Source organism: Sinocyclocheilus anshuiensis, unplaced genomic scaffold (assembly GCF_001515605.1).
Source record: "Sinocyclocheilus anshuiensis isolate Anshui unplaced genomic scaffold, SAMN03320099.WGS_v1.1 scaffold1500, whole genome shotgun sequence".
NCBI classification, from domain to species: domain Eukaryota; kingdom Metazoa; phylum Chordata; class Actinopteri; order Cypriniformes; family Cyprinidae; genus Sinocyclocheilus; species Sinocyclocheilus anshuiensis.
Genome location: NW_015537960.1, coordinates 1,381,295 through 1,399,007, shown reverse-complemented (window position 1 = coordinate 1,399,007; position 17,713 = coordinate 1,381,295). Strand labels below are relative to the sequence as shown.

At 35.5% G+C, this 17,713-nt stretch overlaps 1 protein-coding gene across 2 annotated transcripts in view; it reads left to right on the top strand.

Annotated features, from left to right (window-relative positions):
- The window catches only part of LOC107666824 (uncharacterized), a 16,994-nt gene extending 12,305 nt beyond the window's left edge, over positions 1 to 4,689 (top strand). The window contains exons 1-5 of one of the 2 annotated variants that reach the window (XM_016458297.1): positions 844 to 933; positions 2,740 to 2,825; positions 3,060 to 3,353; positions 3,447 to 3,491; positions 3,714 to 4,689. In XM_016458297.1, the coding sequence (XP_016313783.1) occupies positions 905 to 933; positions 2,740 to 2,825; positions 3,060 to 3,353; positions 3,447 to 3,491; positions 3,714 to 3,931 (672 nt within the window). In that variant the 5' untranslated portion in view covers positions 844 to 904 and the 3' untranslated portion in view covers positions 3,932 to 4,689. Of the gene's footprint in view, positions 1 to 843; positions 934 to 2,739; positions 2,826 to 3,059; positions 3,354 to 3,446; positions 3,492 to 3,713 lie in introns of those variants that run through there. The other variant, XM_016458307.1, reaches the window with a different exon arrangement.
- The last annotated feature ends 13,024 nt before the right edge of the window (positions 4,690 to 17,713 follow it).

Genomic DNA, 17,713 nt, shown 5'->3' with positions numbered 1-17,713 from the left:
GGTGTAGCCTATTATGCATGACAAACGGGCAATGATGAATTATGTAATATTCTAAAATAATTAAATCGACACACTAACTTTGATTATTGATGAAAAAAAGTTTAAAATATTGTTTAGTTTATTTTTTCCGTCCTGCGACCCACTTACTGAAAGAAGGTTTCCGAACAGACTGGAATATCAGTCAAGCAAAAGGCACGCAACTATAGCAACGCCTCAGATTGACAGATATGTACAAATAAACAGGAATTTTTCGACTTTTGAGCGATTAATTACTGTTTTGTACACATTGTCATGTTAATTATAATTGAAATGCGTTTTGTTTTATTTACCACAATATGATTGCTATTTGTCTGAGAGGGGCACTTTTGAATAATTTTGAAAATGGGCAGGGGCTTGAGCCCCCAAAGCCCCCCCTTCTGCACGTGCCTGGATATCACAATTAACTAAGATTGACAGTTTTTCAGTGATTATAAAGGGAGCTCATATGCGCGCTGTCTAAACCAGGGGCGCGTGGGTCGGGGGAATCGTTAGGTTTCTTAATAGTGTTGTCAAAAATATCGATCTTTAGATACATATCTATAGTGAAATATGTGAAACTGTTCAATAGCGCTTTCCTGCAGTATCGATACAGTGATACCAGCTGCGTTAATCTGTCTCTTCTCTCTGACAGCGACTTCACGCACTCAGCAGTCTGACAGAGCCACGCCCCTCTCAGGCAGAGCCACGCCCCTCACACTCAAGCCACGCCTCCGACGGCCAGCCTGTGCCTGTGTCTCATTGCCACATTAATCAGTTTTATTATTTGCGCTGCGTGTTTCAAAGCGAAGTAAGCATTTTCCTCACGCGAACAGCTCGTTATTCGGTGTTTTCCACGTCTCAGAACGGCTCAGTTCACTGTGAATGAATGCAGTCAACTCCATCTCTGCATGTAATGTGAGTTTTACGTGCATTTGGCAACGGAGCGGTCACCAGTTTTTTTTTTTTTTTTTCATTTTATTATTTTCATATTTGCATAATTTCCAACATTTTAGTTGGCAGATGATTACAGCATTTCACCATAGATTTATAATGAGATGCACTTGTAAACGTGTGTTAACAGTTTCAATTAGCAGACCTACAATATCCTGTGGAAAACACTGTTGATTCTGTAAACTTTACTCGAGCATAGTAGCCTATGACTAGAATTATTTTTGAGTTGTTTATGCCACATTCTTACACTACCAATCTTATATAGCTTTAAAGTAGTTAGATCAGACAAAATTTGCCTCTTTGTATAGGTGCAAGTAGTGAAAGTGCCATACAAAGAAGAAAATCACTCTAACGTGTTGATAACGTGTTGGTATTTGCTAGAATTAATGATGACATCTGAACAAGATGTCCAGGACCTCCAGCAGGAAAATAGGCCCACAACATTAAAGATACAGCAGTATATGTCATTGTACACATGGGTACATTTTTTTTTTTATGTCATTTTATTTCTTTTAGTTTCATTAGACCAAAGAATCCTTTCCCATTAGAAGTTCCAGTAATGTCTGGCAGCTGAATATGCTGGAGGTTGTTTTTGAATGAGAGCAGAGGATTTTTTTTCTTGAAACCCTCCCATGTGGTAATGTAGGGGCTCTTTGATACATTTCTTTAGGCTTTCTGGCCCTGAGGCTCAACCATTTTCTCAACTATTCTCCAGCTGTGATCCTTGGAGAATCTTTGGCCACTCAAACTCTCCTCCTCACCTTGCTCTAAGACAATGTAGACACGCGTCCTCTTTCAGGCAGATTTGTAACATTTTCTGTTGATTGGAAATTCGTAATTATTGTGCTGATGGTGGAAATGGGGATTTTCAATACATTTGCACTTTTCTTACAGTCACTTGTGAAGCTCAATGATCTTTTTATGCACATCAGAACTATATTCTTTGGTTTTACTCCTTGTGATGGATGATTAAGGGAATTTGACCTTTATGACCTTTCATCATATTTATATTCCTGTGACAGAGGAAGCCATGATAATTTCATGTTCATAGTCACCCCTGGTGTGCTAAAATTTGTAAATATAAATGGCAATACTTCAGAGATATTTTGCTCATAGTAATTTTTAGGGGTACCAATAATTGTGGCCAACGTGTATTAGAGAAAGTCATTTCTTAGTAAGTAGACTTTTGGCCTACTTTCATTTGTTTTACTTTGTGAAAGTTTAGATTTTTTTTAAAGAATGAATGAATGAATGAATGAAAAGGATAAAACAAAAAGATCAAAGTCGCCTTTGATCATATTTACCGAGTGTGCCAAAAAGTCTGACCGGCTGTATTTATATTTATATTTTTTTCACCCATTATAGTCCCATCAATACATCTAAATTAAAGCACGAGTTGTTGTGTGAAACCTCGTGAAAATATGAGACATATTTAAGACTTTACGCGTATTCTCAGGCTTGAGGTTAAGACGTTTTTACTGTAATTAAGCCATACGATGCATTATAAGGTGCTTGAAGCATGAAGGAATAGTTCATTCAAAAATGTTTCTTTATTCACCCTCATGTCATTTCAAACATCTTCAAATGTCAGCATTTTTTATTTTGGGTAAAATATTCCTAAAAGAACTGATTCAATCCAAGTAAAACACTTTTCTGCTGAGTTTTCAGTAATTCGTCCTCTGTATCTGCTCTGTAATCTCTAGCACTTCCTTATTAGCCACAGTTATGTTTCATTTCTGAGGTGAATATCTGTAATTCTTTCTATTGCAGAATCGGAACAATGAATGCTGTAAATGTTGTGCAACTGCTCATTGTGGTTTGGACCTTCTCCGCTGTCTGTCAAGGTTATGATGATGGTAAGAGAATAAACTTTCCCTTAGAAAGTGTGTGTGAGAATGGCGAGGGACTAAATGTAAGATAAAGAGAAAAAAAACATTTGGTCAAATGTGCTTAATATGCAAAACATAAATGAAAATGCACAATATTTTGTAGTAAATCTGAATTCTTTCTTTCTTGTTTACAAAAATATAGATATTTTCATTATTCTTCAGTTGCTGTATTATATGATGATATATATTGTTGTTTTTCAGATTTCATTGTAAACTGTGAGAATGTGACTGGATCTGTGGGGAATGAAGTAACTCTCACCTGCAGCATCTCTCTGCTGCTCACTGAATGCTGCGTTACAAAGTATAAGTTTCAATACCCTGAGAGCATTAATGACTGCGCAGTCTGTCATCAAGTTTTTCCTGTGAACCCCTGTGAACAGAGGAACAGCTTAACATGCTGCTACACTCCATCTACAGCAATGACAGAACAATTCAGATTCTTTGTGCAAACAAACTGTGGAATGAAAAGAAGAGGATTCGCTGTGGGCATAACAGGTATGGTATATAATACTGTTGTTTTTAATTCAATGAGTGTTAGCTGTACATTTATTTTTAGTCTACTAACAGTGGTTTAAAATCTGTTAACAGAACCCATGAAACGTGAAATTGACACTGAAGCTCCTGGAAAGAAAGGTATTATATTCTATTATAATTATTGATTATTGAGCTCCCGATTACTTAGGAACAAAGAAAAATGCTCTGTGGTCTCTTGTCACATGATTTTAGAGAAGATCTTAAGAAGGAAACTGATGTTTGAACATTCTGTCAAGAAATCATCAACAGATTTTCTGATAGGCTGAAGTTGAGTTTATGATTTAAACCATGTCATAAAACATTTTAAACTCACCTTTCCAGAAGAACCTGTCAGGGACATATCAGAAACATCTGAACAGGAGAAAGCAGAAGGTCGTGGATATAAGATCGCCGTCATCGCTGCTGTTATAAGCTGTTTTATCATCGTCATAATGCCAGTCATTTACAGATTGACACAAAAACACACCAAACGGAACAGGACGTTTCTGAGTGTTAGACATGAAGACAACAACAGCAATCATCTAGAAAATGTGATATAATAGCATCGACTAAGCAGTACCAAACTAATTAACTAATTTGTTTAACTTTCCATACAGTGCTCATGAAAGACACTCCAGCAAACTTATCTACTATCTGTTAAAATTCAAACTATACTGAACTGTATAACTCTGACTGCAAAACTCTGTTTCTGTTTTATATTGATTTCTGTGAAATAATGATATATTATAGATCTGCTTGATCAGTGTATTTAGTGTTAATTTTCTGCACACGCAATTTCGTAATAGTGTGAACAGTAAGGTTTTGTACAGTGTGTTGTATTGATTTAACAAGTAAGGAACTCAAAGACTTGTGATAGGCTACTCTCTAAAGAATATCTTGAACATGTTTTTTTTCACCACATAATGGATCAGAACAGGAAACTGGGTGAAAAATAGCTGCACAGAGCTCATCTGTTCCTTTAGTTACTGAATGAGATTCCCTGGATCTTGATATTCGTTTTCTGAATCTGTACAGAGAAAAAGAAAGTAAAATGATCCCACACCTGTGAAAAACAAACAGTGTTCATCATGTACTTAGATACTTCCAATCCAGTGTGCAGCAGTCATTTGAGTCCACAACAAACACAATGGATTATTCGCACAAGCAGCGCACATCACGAGCAGCAGCAAGGGTCCATTTCACTCCATTTGGTTTTTGTTTGTTGTTCTTAGGAAAAAAAAAAAAATACTGATATCAATGTTGGAGTCCTTCACATTCAACACACCAAATCACAATTATATGATGCCCAAACTACAACATTCACACATACGGTGGGATTCAGTACACTCTAAAAAATGCTGGGTTAAAAAGGGCAAACCCATGCTATTGGGTTGTTTTGACTCAAAACAACCCAACTGCTGGGTTTGTCCCTTTTTAACCCAGCATTTTTTAGAGTGTAGGGTCACATCTGGAAATCTGTTATTCAAAGTCTAATTTCAAACTGAAAATAAACCAAATTGTGTTATTTTTAATTATTATGAACAAGTCCTATGTTGCTAATGAAACCATTTTGAATAAAATTTGTTTATTTGTGGGAAATGGTAAAAGCCGTTCTCTGCTGAACTATCATGAATGTAATGCAACTGTTGCGATGCATTCATCTAGCAGCAGAGAGCGGGTCCTTTTGAAATCAGCTGACTTTGAACAATATGAATATCATATATAGATCACATTAAATTATATTATTGTGTGTTGTTCTGAGGTGAATATGCATCATTTTGTTGTTGATTGAGTGTCGTTTGATGACTCTTGGTGGAGGATTGCTGCTTGTTTGTTATTCTGAATGAAGATCAAACTGATATAATACTATAAACTGAAAGTGAAGGAAACAATACTCTGTTTTGTTCACTTTTTGTTTCTTTATTCTTTCACTTTGCTCCTTGTCTTTCATATGTGGTTCACTTGTGAAATGTTCTGTACGGACCGTGTTTGCACAGCCTCTCTTTTTCTTCTAGAATGAAACACGCCAAATTTCCCATGTGAATTTAATTATTGTATTTTAATAAAACAGCAGTAGTTAAATTCCCTTCACATTAAGTTTAAATTTGGAAGAAGAAAGATTTAGCCTAATATTACAATCAATTAAAAATCTTTCATTTGACAATTAGGACAATTAGTGATGATTCCCATTGTGTGAATTATATTAAACCACTTTTTTAAATGGTTAGCTATAGGTCATTTTCAGGGTGTTTACTTCATGCACTGCACTGGCGCCACAGATTTGAGCTCAAACTGACTAAGATTATCATACCTGTTAGATCATGCCTCCACGGCAGATAATTAAGATTCAGTCCCGGATGCCAGATCCTGTCCGAAAATTTCAGTTTTGTCTGATAACAGAACAACTAGTCAGCAAAACTGTCTAATAACCAAAACCTGTTAACAGCAAGTTTTGTCTGGTACCCAAAATAGCCAAAACTCTATTAACCATCTTTAATCAGCCAAGAAGTTGACTGAGCGAAGCCAGTGAAGAGCAGAAGCAGGAGACGAAGTGATGATTATAATAAATGATTAAATGGAATAATAAAATGATTCAACTGAATAAATTAATGAAGAATAAATGAATATAAAAGAAAGTAAGTAAAACAACACAAATGTGGTTGCTCTCTTGAAGCAACACACACAGTTTGCATTTGAGGATCCTTCATACTCGTACTATGATTTATCAGCCAACTAAGGACTGACTTGGACTGATTCTTTGTCGCATGACACAGAGAGTTTGAGCCCAGTGGAGATAAACAAAAGGAAAAAGGTAGGTGAGACACAGACAGATGTAATAAAAATTTCTACCAAATGCCAAAGCAATGTAAATGCATGGTTATTACAGTGAGAGCACCCTAGAGCAACATGGGAAACACCTCGCTCGAGGCTCAATGGTGGAGGCTTGTATTGTTTGTAATGTTGCATGTAACGATGGAACATTTTTACACAAACTGCATTCATACGTTGACACATGGTTTAACGGCTCATTGTGCTTGTAAAGGTGATGCAATGCATTAAAAACTTGTTTACCTTTGATGAGGAAAATATTTTGCATTAATAAGCAGGTTCTCTCAGGTCACTGGTGCAAAATCGCTACAATGTTAATATATACTGTATATGACTTACTGTACAGGTCATGAATTGTCTATACCAGTGATGGGCAAACTTGGCCCTTCCAGGCCACTTTCCTGCAGAGATTTGATCCAACCCTGATAAAACTCACCTGCCTGTAGCTTTCTAGTAGTCTTGAAGACAATGATTAGCTGGTTCAGGTGTGTTTGATTAGAGTTGGAGCTAACCTCTGAAGGAAAGTGACCTGGAAGGGCCAAGTTTGCCCACCCCTGGTCTATACAGTTTGTGGAAGCGATTCTACTTTATGAAAACATGTCTTGTTTTCAACATCTTTATCAAAATAGGCTCAGATAATCTTTAGTTCACATAAAAAAAAATCATTTTTGATATTCAACACCATTCTCCAGAAACATTGTTCAGAGGTTTACCAGTGAAGTTAATGTGTAGATCTGGATGTATTTCTTATCTATTTATGTAATTCTGCAGGAAATCGTTAGATATTTTTTATTAAAATATTAGTAGAAGTGATTTAGAAATAGAATGTTATTGGTTAAAGCATTTGTAAATATTAATTATAGATCAATAATATGGACAAATGAAACTTCTGCAAATCTATGTGCAAAAATCTTTCGCATTTATCATGACAACATTAGGCCGTAAAAATATGTATTATCATATTTTTGAATTGTAAGAATTATTGTGTCTTCTAACATTTATGTAATATGATAAGCAAATAAACAATAACACCTTAATTTCATTTTATCTGTTTGATTTTGACTTGTTTTTCAATGGCTGATGCTGATATTTATATCTACAGACAGCGACTGTCAATAATATATACAGTACGCTTACGATACATATTTACTGCAAACTGCACCCGTTTTGTTTTTTGTTTTGACTTCTTTTGGGGAGTTTAAGCAAGTTACAGGGACAGACATTTGCCTCAGACTTTAACAACCCACACTGACTCTGATTATTTTATGCTTAGCCGAGCGTTTATACTTGGACTGCTTCTCTGTCGTGTGACTCAGAGAGTTGGAGCCTAATGGGGTGATTGAATGGAAAAATGTTGGCAAGACACAGTTGTTCTTTTGCTACCAAAATTACAAAGCAAAGCAATGATTCCAAAACTATCCTAAACACATTTTTAGAGGGAAAGTCATGACCCTAAAGCAACATGGAAACACCTCGCTCAAGGCTCAACGGTGGAGGCTTGTATTGTTCGATATGATGGAAATTTTTTGCAAACTGCATTCCTATTTTGACACGTGGTTTAACGACTCTGTGCATTTAGAGGTGATGCAATCCATTAAAAACCTTTTTACCTTTGATGAAGGAGAGATTTTGCAATGGCAGGTTGTCTCGTGGGTGGATAAGTGTTTATCCAATGAATTCAGTTTTCATATACTGCTTTTAACAATGCATGCTGTTCATAAAAATATGCCATTCAAAGAAAAAAATGTATTCAGGTAAATGGAAGATACAAAGCCGTCTTGACCCTTTGGAAGAGGGTCATGCGTAATGACTAAATACAGCCAGTTAAGTCTAGTATATTAATTTAGTAAAAGTTATTAAAAGTTCTTATATTAAGCCACTAAAACATTGTTGATTTTGATCCCTGTACAGAAGGTTAATTGGTATTCAAGGCCGTAACCATTTTTATTTTAAAATATGCACACATCAACTTTTTTTTCATAAGCCTAATATACTGAAGATGCAAAGCGGCAGAATGTTTTTGTGCAGCTAAAATAACTGGACGCGGATGACACCGGAAACTTCGCACATTCAAATGGCCCTGTCCGCTCTTACATTTTACATTTTTTTTCTTTGATTTGATTGGTCTTCTTAATCATTTTTAAACTGACAACTTTTTCTTTTCATGACGGCAAAGAGCGTAGCATCAAGAATATCAAATGTAGCAATCATAATGTCTTCAGGAGACATATATCTCAGCAGCACACTAAATGCTGCATTATAAATTACATGTTTAAACATTGTGGGATACATAATGACTCAACAATCTGTAAACAAAATCCTCCTAATGACTCCTAGAGAAACAGCTTCACATGCAGCTACACTCCACCTACAGCAATGACAGAAAAAATCACATTCTCCATGCAAACAGCATGTGGAATGAAAAGCACAGAATTCACTGAGGACACAACTGTACTCTATGTACTACTGTTGCTTGTAATTCGGTAAATTTTTGGAAATGTGCGTCTATTTTCATTCTTCTAACAGTAGTTTAACAGTAGTTTATCTGTTAACAGAACCCATTAAACCTGAGAAGGAAAAAATGTTTAAAGCTGCTAACCATACAGTTATTGTATATTCCACTGTAATTATTGATTATCTTAGAACGTACTGCTCTTCAGTTTTGTCAGTATAATTAGAATGATGAAATTAATGAATGATTTTATTTTTTTAATGTTTAGGAATCTGAAAGGAAACTGATGATAGATTCCAAATAGCGACACAGATAGTGACACATCTTGAGATATTTATGAATATTGATATTGACATCCCGTGGTAACTAGGATTGACACAAACTTCAGACTGGATCCAGAACACCTGAGAAGAGATGATGCCAACCCCTCAGAGGACCTCAGATGATGCCAACCCTGAAACAACATACAGAACTACCACATTTTGCTATACGTTTGATTGCATCATATAATAATTTCTGTTAATAGTGTTCATCGTCTGTTTGATTACGTCTTTAATCGATTTTTCCGTACATTTCTGCCATATGTACATTAACTGACAGTCACCACTGATAAGCTGCCACTAAATATTGTAGAAACTTAATTTGCTGTAAAGTTGCTTTGCAATGATTTGTATCGTGAAAAGCACTATACAAATAAACTTGAATTGAGTTGAATTTATATTTGATCAGTTCGTGCACTCCATGGGAGTCAAACCCATAACCTGTTGCTAACGCCAGTGGCTACTGTTTGAGATACAAGGAGTAACTGATGACAAAATGTAACTGATGAAAGCAAACAGCTGTCATGTGTCAAGTATTCAGAGTCAAGAAAATCACTCATTAAATATAAATAAGTTGTTCAGTCAAGAGCAGATTTTAGCAGAGTGATTTTTCCTTTGTTCTTTAATTACCATAAACACAAATTGACACAGACAGTAGCAGGTAAATAAAAAGTTGCTGTCACTTTAAGTCCAAACGCACAGAAAACACGTATCAGATTTTCTTCCGACAGTTTATGTTAATTTAATAAAATTTATTTTAACTTAGGTAAGACTGTGCTTACGCGGATACTCGCAAAAAGGGGCATTTTTCCTTTGACCAGGTTTAATATTGTATTATGTGCGTTCAAGCGTGATAATGCTCAAAAGTGAGCTCTTTTCGTTGACGCGCGCTGTCTGAGATGCTGTGTGGACGCTTTGGGTGTGCGCGCACAGAAAACAGCGCTTGAGTACTGAATTTAGTTATCTTTGGCGTCTTCTTGCGCTTGAACGGTTTAAAATCGTTTGAATGCTTGAAAACATGCATGTGCTTAATTTCCGTGGCAAGCCAAATGCATTAAGAAGCACTGCTTCTTTAAGCTTCACTGAAATTAATGTGTGAACAGTAAAGCCTCGCCTTCTTTGATTTGATTGGTCATCTTAATCATTTTGACATTGACCTGTCTGCTCATAACTTTTAAAACTTCCTGTTTTCAGAACAACAAACAGAGCAGCATCAAGAATATCAGATATGTCCACCTCAATGTTACGGCCAGTCAGTATCTTCAGTAGACCTGTATACTTGACGTATTGATGGCAGTCCCCAAAAGGATCGAGAAGGAATACAGCTATGGACGGAAAGTAACAATAAATTAAATTTGCTACCTATTAGATTGTGTTGTATTAACGTCTTCACATACCCAACCCTAAACCCTTACAATAATGCAAATACAGTAATTAGCCTACTGTTGTTCAACATGACAAAAATGACGCATGATTGACGTGCGCATGCCCAGTGGCAGTAGACACGTGCTGCATCACAATGTGCCTACTTATACTACGCCCTTAAAGTATGTAATCTTTTGGTGAGGAAAAAGTACACACTTTTGAGTGTGTAGTAGAAGAGTAGGCAAGCTTTGGGACATACTATCACGTCATACAACTGCATACAAATTAATGCGTGTCGGTTCGGGTAAGAAGTGATTCGGGTCGATTCGGGTCGGGTACAGATTTTAGGACCGGAGAAGACCTATAGAACCTCTATGAACATTGGGACGCAGGTACGCACTTGAGACCAGAAGGGATACAGCTACAGACAGTGGGCATGCGCATATCAATATTGCGTGCACACTCAGACACATCAGTTCATCCTTATGGCATGAAGGGGAAACTTGCTGGACGCATGACATGGGGGGGCTTTTATAATTCTTGGTGTGGGGGGGGGGGCGCTTAGATTCAAGTGAAAGCTCAAAATGCATTATTTGGGTAACACTTTACACTAATTAACTAACACTTTAATACACTTTAATACATTAACATTAACTAATGGAACCTTATTGTAAAATGTTACAATTATTTGTTATTAAAGCATATATGTTCACAAAAACACTTAAACAGAAAAGCAAGCAGGTGCATGATTAGGCATGGCAGCCAATACAAATAATTCACCGTTTCCCTACATAAATCCTGCGTTTGGACCTGCAGGCTCGGTTGCAGAATCACATCACTTTGTGCTTCTGAAATTATAGGCTATTATCTTTTTCTATATAGTGTAGTAGTTAGCTATCTCTGTGTCGTACGTGGCCGCTTGTCAATTATGAAAAACACAAGTTTTATTTAAATTCTGAATATATTATCGTATACATGCAAAGAGCGCTCCCTTTAAATTGATTAAAAACTGTCACTCATTCATCACGATCTCACAAAGTTCCCTTTCAACCAATGAATGTGACCACACAATGAAACTTTTTTTAATGACGTTACAAGCAAGATAGAACAAAAAGAGGTGAGTGCGTGGATTCCAACCTAAGCACATCTGATTGCCCATTGCGTTGTAGAAATCAACAAACATGTCTGTGATTGGCTACTTTGTTCCCTTCTGCGAAAATGCACTGTAAAATCATTTGACGCTTTCCAAAGCAGAAGGGCAGATACACTGGATTGTTTGCCAAATCTATATGCTATTATTACGAAGAAAACAAATCCTAGACCAGGAGTTATGGGAGTTAGACTATTATACACGCAAAACTAAAGTCCGGCCGTCCCCCTTAGACCTGGGTGTGGGGATTTGTGGGGTTTACAGGGATATCCCACTCTGGCGCCGGGCCTGTGCATGAGCCATGTTGAAAGTGAAAGTTTAGTAGGCTCTATTTATGCGCTCGCGCAGCAGAGAGAGTCAGAGTGGAAGGAACTCAAGACGGTGAAGACACAGAGCGCGGGTGAGCAATAACGCTCTGAATGGGAAATTATCTCCTTTACTATAATCATTAACCAACTACGGCAAATCTTCAAGTAGGCTTACTTGTTTCATTGTGTGTTCTCAGTGCTGTAACAAATCTTGTGGTTTCGCGTTTGTATTTTGCACTCACGAGTTCCTTCAGCGCCCCCACATTAAAGCATGATTTATTATGTTGAAACCTTTCAAATTATTTAAGTGTGATATACTGAAGAAGTAAGGCATATTCTCTGACTTGAAGTACATTTTTTTAACTGTGTAATTATTGTATTAGGTCTATGTATTCGATCAAATAGGCTGTAAGCTATTTAAAGATGCATTAGAAGATGTAGGTGTGTCTTGGAAGCATAAAGGAATAGTTGATGGGGGAAATGAATTTAATCACCCTTTATGATATAATCACCCTTGAGTTATTTTTAAATACTTTAACACCATAAAAGTAGTCTATATGTTTTTTTTTTTGTAATATAGAACTGATTTAATCCAAGTAAACTTTTGCTGATAAGTGCTGACATTTGTGCTGAGCTTTCAGTAAATTGTCCTCTGGTCTCTATCTAATCTCTTGTACTTTCTTATTAGTCCTATATACGTTTCATTTCTGATGCAAATTTCTGTCATTATTTCTACTGCAGAATCACAACCATGAATGCTGTAAATGCTGTGCAACTGTTCATTCTGGTTTGGACCTTTACTGCTGTCTGTCAAGCTGATAAAGGTAAGAGAATAAACTTTTCCGTAGAAAGTGTGTGAGAATTTAGAGGAGGGACTAAATCTGAGATGATGAAACATGGTCAAATCTGATTCATAGATAAACAAAACATGTGGCTCTTTAAAATACCCAGTGTAAGAGCTTTTGACTCTTAGTATGATTCAAAAGACAGATTTACTGTTTGAATAGTTTACACAATAGGAAGTGAAATCCATTATGGTCAGAGAGCATTAAATTTTTTTTCTGCCTATTAATGTGCTCTTTTACGTAAAGCAATGTGTTCATACAGATAAGTGCAAAATCACATTTTCAATCATGACTACAGGATCTTGTGTTGCACTGATTACATCTGCTGCACATGATTAAAAGAAAGATTCAGGATGAGGCTGCATGCAGAGATTGCTGTATTATTCTGCTTTTAGAAAATAAGTAGTGTATATATACTGAAGTTACAATTCATAATAAATAATAAAATATCTGACTTTCCCACAGCTAGATCAAATTCTAAATCTAACATACAAAATACATAATGCAGTGATTTTATTTATGAGTAGGTTCTCTAATGAAAGACTGTATATTTATTGTATGACTGTCATGGACACAGACATATGTTAAAATCAGATTTTCATGAGATGTCAAAATAACTTTTTTTGTTGTTGTTTTTCATTTGCTCTATTTTATGATATTCATTGTTATTTTTCAGATTTCATTGTAAGCTGTGAGAATGTGACTGGATCTGTGGGGAAAGAAGTAACTCTCACCTGCAGCATCTCTCTGCTGCTCACTGAATGCTGCGTTACAAAGTATAAGTTTCAATACCCTGAGAGCATTAATGACTCCGTAATCTGTCATCAAGACTTTCCTAATGACCCCTGTGAACTGAGAAACAGCTTCACATGCCGCTACACTCCATCTACAGCAATGACAGAACAATTCAGATTCTTTGTGCAAACAAAGTGTGGACCGGGCAAATCAAAATTCACTGTGGACACATCAGGTACTGCATACTGTAACATTTTTGCTTATAATTTAGTAAATCTTTGCAAATGTACATTTATGTTCAATCTACTAACAGTGGTTTAAAACCTGTTAACAAAACCATTAAACCTGAAAATGATAGTAAAACTCTTGGTAAGAAAGTTATTATAATTTAATACAACTATTGATTATTTCTTCAGTTTCCTCAGAACGTATGAACCCAGAAAACCCATCAGGATCTTTTCCACCAGAGACAGCAGCAGGATCCAAGGATACTGTCATCACTGTGCTTGTGAGTGGTTTCATCATCATCCTCATCCTCATGATGGCGATCATTTGCAAAACAAAACCAAACTTTGTAGATGCCAGAACTGGATGTTTTTGAGTGTCAGACATGATGAGGACAACAATCGTCCAGAAAATGAGATATAATAGCATTGAATTGTGTTCAAAGTAGCATTGAGTTTTGTTCATTGTGACTTTACATGTGGTGCTCATGAAACACACAAGCTTTATTTGAACTCTACACTATTCTACGTCTTATATATCAAACTACTAAATATATAACTCTGGCTGTAGGTTTTAAAACTCTTGTTTCTGTTTTATATTGATTTCTGTGAAATAACAGCATATTATTGATCTGTTTGATCAGTGTATATGACTTTAATGAACTCAAACCTTTGTGAACTTTAAGAGGAAACACAGCTAAACTCAAACTGTGTATTTTTTCTGACTTTCAAGGCATGTCTATTATGAATGTCATTTTTATATATTATATAATAGTGTGAATGGTGTGGTTTTGCACAGTATCTTATTTTTTTAAAAAGGACACTGAAATTAATAAAGACTTGTGATACTCTCTAAAGATGAATATCTGGATCCTCTGTTTATGAGTGAGTTCTACAGATAAACTAGTAAAGTGGGTGAAGAGTACAAAGAGCAGATCTGTATGTATGCATTATTTATTTGTGTAAGACAAGTTACAAGTTATTATCTTACTCTGCAGGAAATCTTTAGATATTTGGGGTTATAAGGTTTTTTTTTTTAATAAAAGAGATTTGGAGGTAGAATGATTTTAGCGTAATCCTGTACAGTTTAAATCAACCTTGAGATCAGTTTTCTGAAATACAGTTAAACAAAACAGTTTCTCCAGGCACAAGGTGCTAAGACAAAACACAGAACATAGGACTACCAAAAAGAAAATAAACTGTAATGAAATTATATTAAATAAGCTCAATAAAAGTTAAATAAGAACTAAAGTAAGAACTAAAGAAAATAAGCACTAAAGAGAATTAAAATAGAACTAAACATTTTACACAGACTACCCAGGGCTACATAAAGTGCATGTGTGCATACTGAGTAAACGGTGCAAACAAGAAGAAAAGCAAGAAGCTGTCACACAGTCTGACCGTGAGGGCCCGAATGCTTCTGTACTGCCAGATGGCAGACGGGTGAAAAGTTTATGAGAGGGGTTTGTGGGGTCACCCAAAATACTGATGGCTTTGTGAGTACAACATGAGGTGTAGATGGTCAGATGATCTGTGGCAGACGCTTTTATTCAAAGCAACTTACATTGCATTCAAGGTTTATATTTGATCAGTTCATGCACTCTATGGGAATCAAACCCATAACCTGTTGCTAACGCCATTAGCTACTGTTTGAGATACAGGAGTAACTGCCTGAGAAATACCAACTGTTCCGGGAAAGAGAACAAGATGATCCTACAGCTGATGAAAGCAAACAGCTTTCACGTGTCGAGCATTCAGAGCCAAGAAAATCACTCATTCCATCAATAACAGTCAGATGAGACCACAAAAAACCACCACCAGTGTAAACATGGCAGATGAACCATGGACTGATTTCACAACAGAAACAAAGAGATCTTAATTTCATTTTATTGCAAATGTTTATTGTGCATTTACTGATCAATATTAGTTTTTCAGCACCTGCTAATTAATATCTGCAAGGTGGCTGATGCAAACATTAATAATATGAGTTCATAATGACAAAGGATATAAAAACAAAATCCAATTTTTACTCCATATGTAGTGAAAATATAGGCCTACCATATAAACAAAATAAAAACAAAACAATACACATAAATATTATATGGAAAAAATAAATATATTGAACACAAATTAAGTCTATTTAAATAAATAACAAAATAAAATAATTGTATAATAAAATAAGTTCATTGTTGATTCAGTTTGATTCAGTAACTGTGTAATGAGCTTTATTTATAGTTTTTCAGATCTAGCTTCATTTCTTTCATTCCTCTGAACTGCCGCAGAGCTTCTGTTTCCTCTTTCCAGGGATGTTTCCTAATTTCATCATCAGCCATTCACACAACGACAATCAAACTAATGACAGAGTACTGACAGATTTAGGTGTGGTGCATGGGCTGGAGAAAGCATGATGATATACGTGAAGGAAATTAATCATATTTATTATCGCACAGTTTTTATGTGTCAACATTACATCAAATAAAAATGTACTACCATTTGCATTTTTATTTAAGCAACTGAGAAGGCGACTGCATTATCTGCAGAATATGTAATAAATGAGTCTTTATAGTGTTTTCATGCTGTTTGTTCTGATTCACTATGAACTGTGCAGATGTTGTATAGCTGTATGAGGATTTCTCAAAAATTTCCCGTTGTTTCACGGCAAAATTTATAGCAGAACTTTCACTTTTGATTGAACTGTTTTGATGTTTTAAAGTGTTGCAGGTTTTGCACTTCACTTCTGGCTCACCTGCTTATAAATCATAAATCATGTTGTGGAGTGCAGAGAGAATCTCTCCAAATTGCAATTGGAAAATGCAAGTCAAAGATTAGCAATTTAAGTGTATGTCCTTGTGTCACACATAAAGAAATCAGTGTGGAGTGAAAAATGCTCAAGGAGAAGACATGCATCTGGTAAGTGCACAATAATTCTCTTATATTAAACATTAACCATTGAACATGACAGTAACCTTTATTACATACACTAATCCTTAACCACTTCCAATAGACACCTGATTTTAACCTTTGTGACTTAAACACATGCATTAGGACATAACATTTATTTTTGTATGTACTAATAAATCCATATTATTCTTGCAGTAGTTGCAGTTCACATACTGAAAATGCTTTAAAACTGTAAAAATGAACACCGTGTATTGTTGTATGTGAAATGCCATTAAAATATTTAAATGAGCTAATGGCAGACCTCAGTAGTAGATTAGAGCAGAAAGGCAGAAAACAAACTGAAGCCATATGTAAGTCTTACGCAATATTGAGCACTTCCACTAGTCTGAGGCTAAAGATGCTGTGTGTGTTTTGTGGCATATCATTGGCAGCTCAGTTAAAACATGAAGTTAAAAGAAAAACAACAGTTTATCATTGTTTGAGTTCGTATCAAACCAGCAGTTTCGTCATTTTGTATTATTTTTGGGTAGAATAGCGTAGTTATGATCACATCTGATTATTATCTTTAAAAAACACTGAATGCCGCGTTGTCTGTTTGCTTTTGCATAAGTACTTTCAGTCATGTCTCTTGTCATGCTTGTCATCAGTTTCTGTCAGCTGTGCATGAGAATCAACTAGCTAGTGCAATGCTAGCAATAATGCAAGCACTGTTCCCAAACCTAGAGGTTAGCAGCTTCCTAATCAAAAAATAAGCGACCAATTTAAAAAGCTGTACACAGGCAGAAACTTCGAATACCATTTGATTTGAATAGATTTTGTTAAGCAAGATATACAATAAATGTACTTTTCAATTCTATTTTTTTAATACATCTTTAATACTTTTCATTATTGAATTAATTACATTTAAAATCAGTATTTTCCTAGCTTTGTTTTTATTTTATTATTATTATTATTTTTTTTAATTATTTTTTTTATTTTATTTTATTTTATTTTTTTTTTTTTGCTGTTGCACTATACTGTGACGTGTTTGAATCTCTTTATTCAGTATTCAGTATTTAACTTTTTAATCCAATCTAATGAATATTAGACTTCAGATTGTTTCAATTCTGTTCAGTGCTGTTCTTGTGGTCAGCACATTATTGTCTTCATGCCTTTTAAATTAAATTAAGATGTTTAAGTATTATTGTCATTCTTATGTTGCAGAAGCAAAACC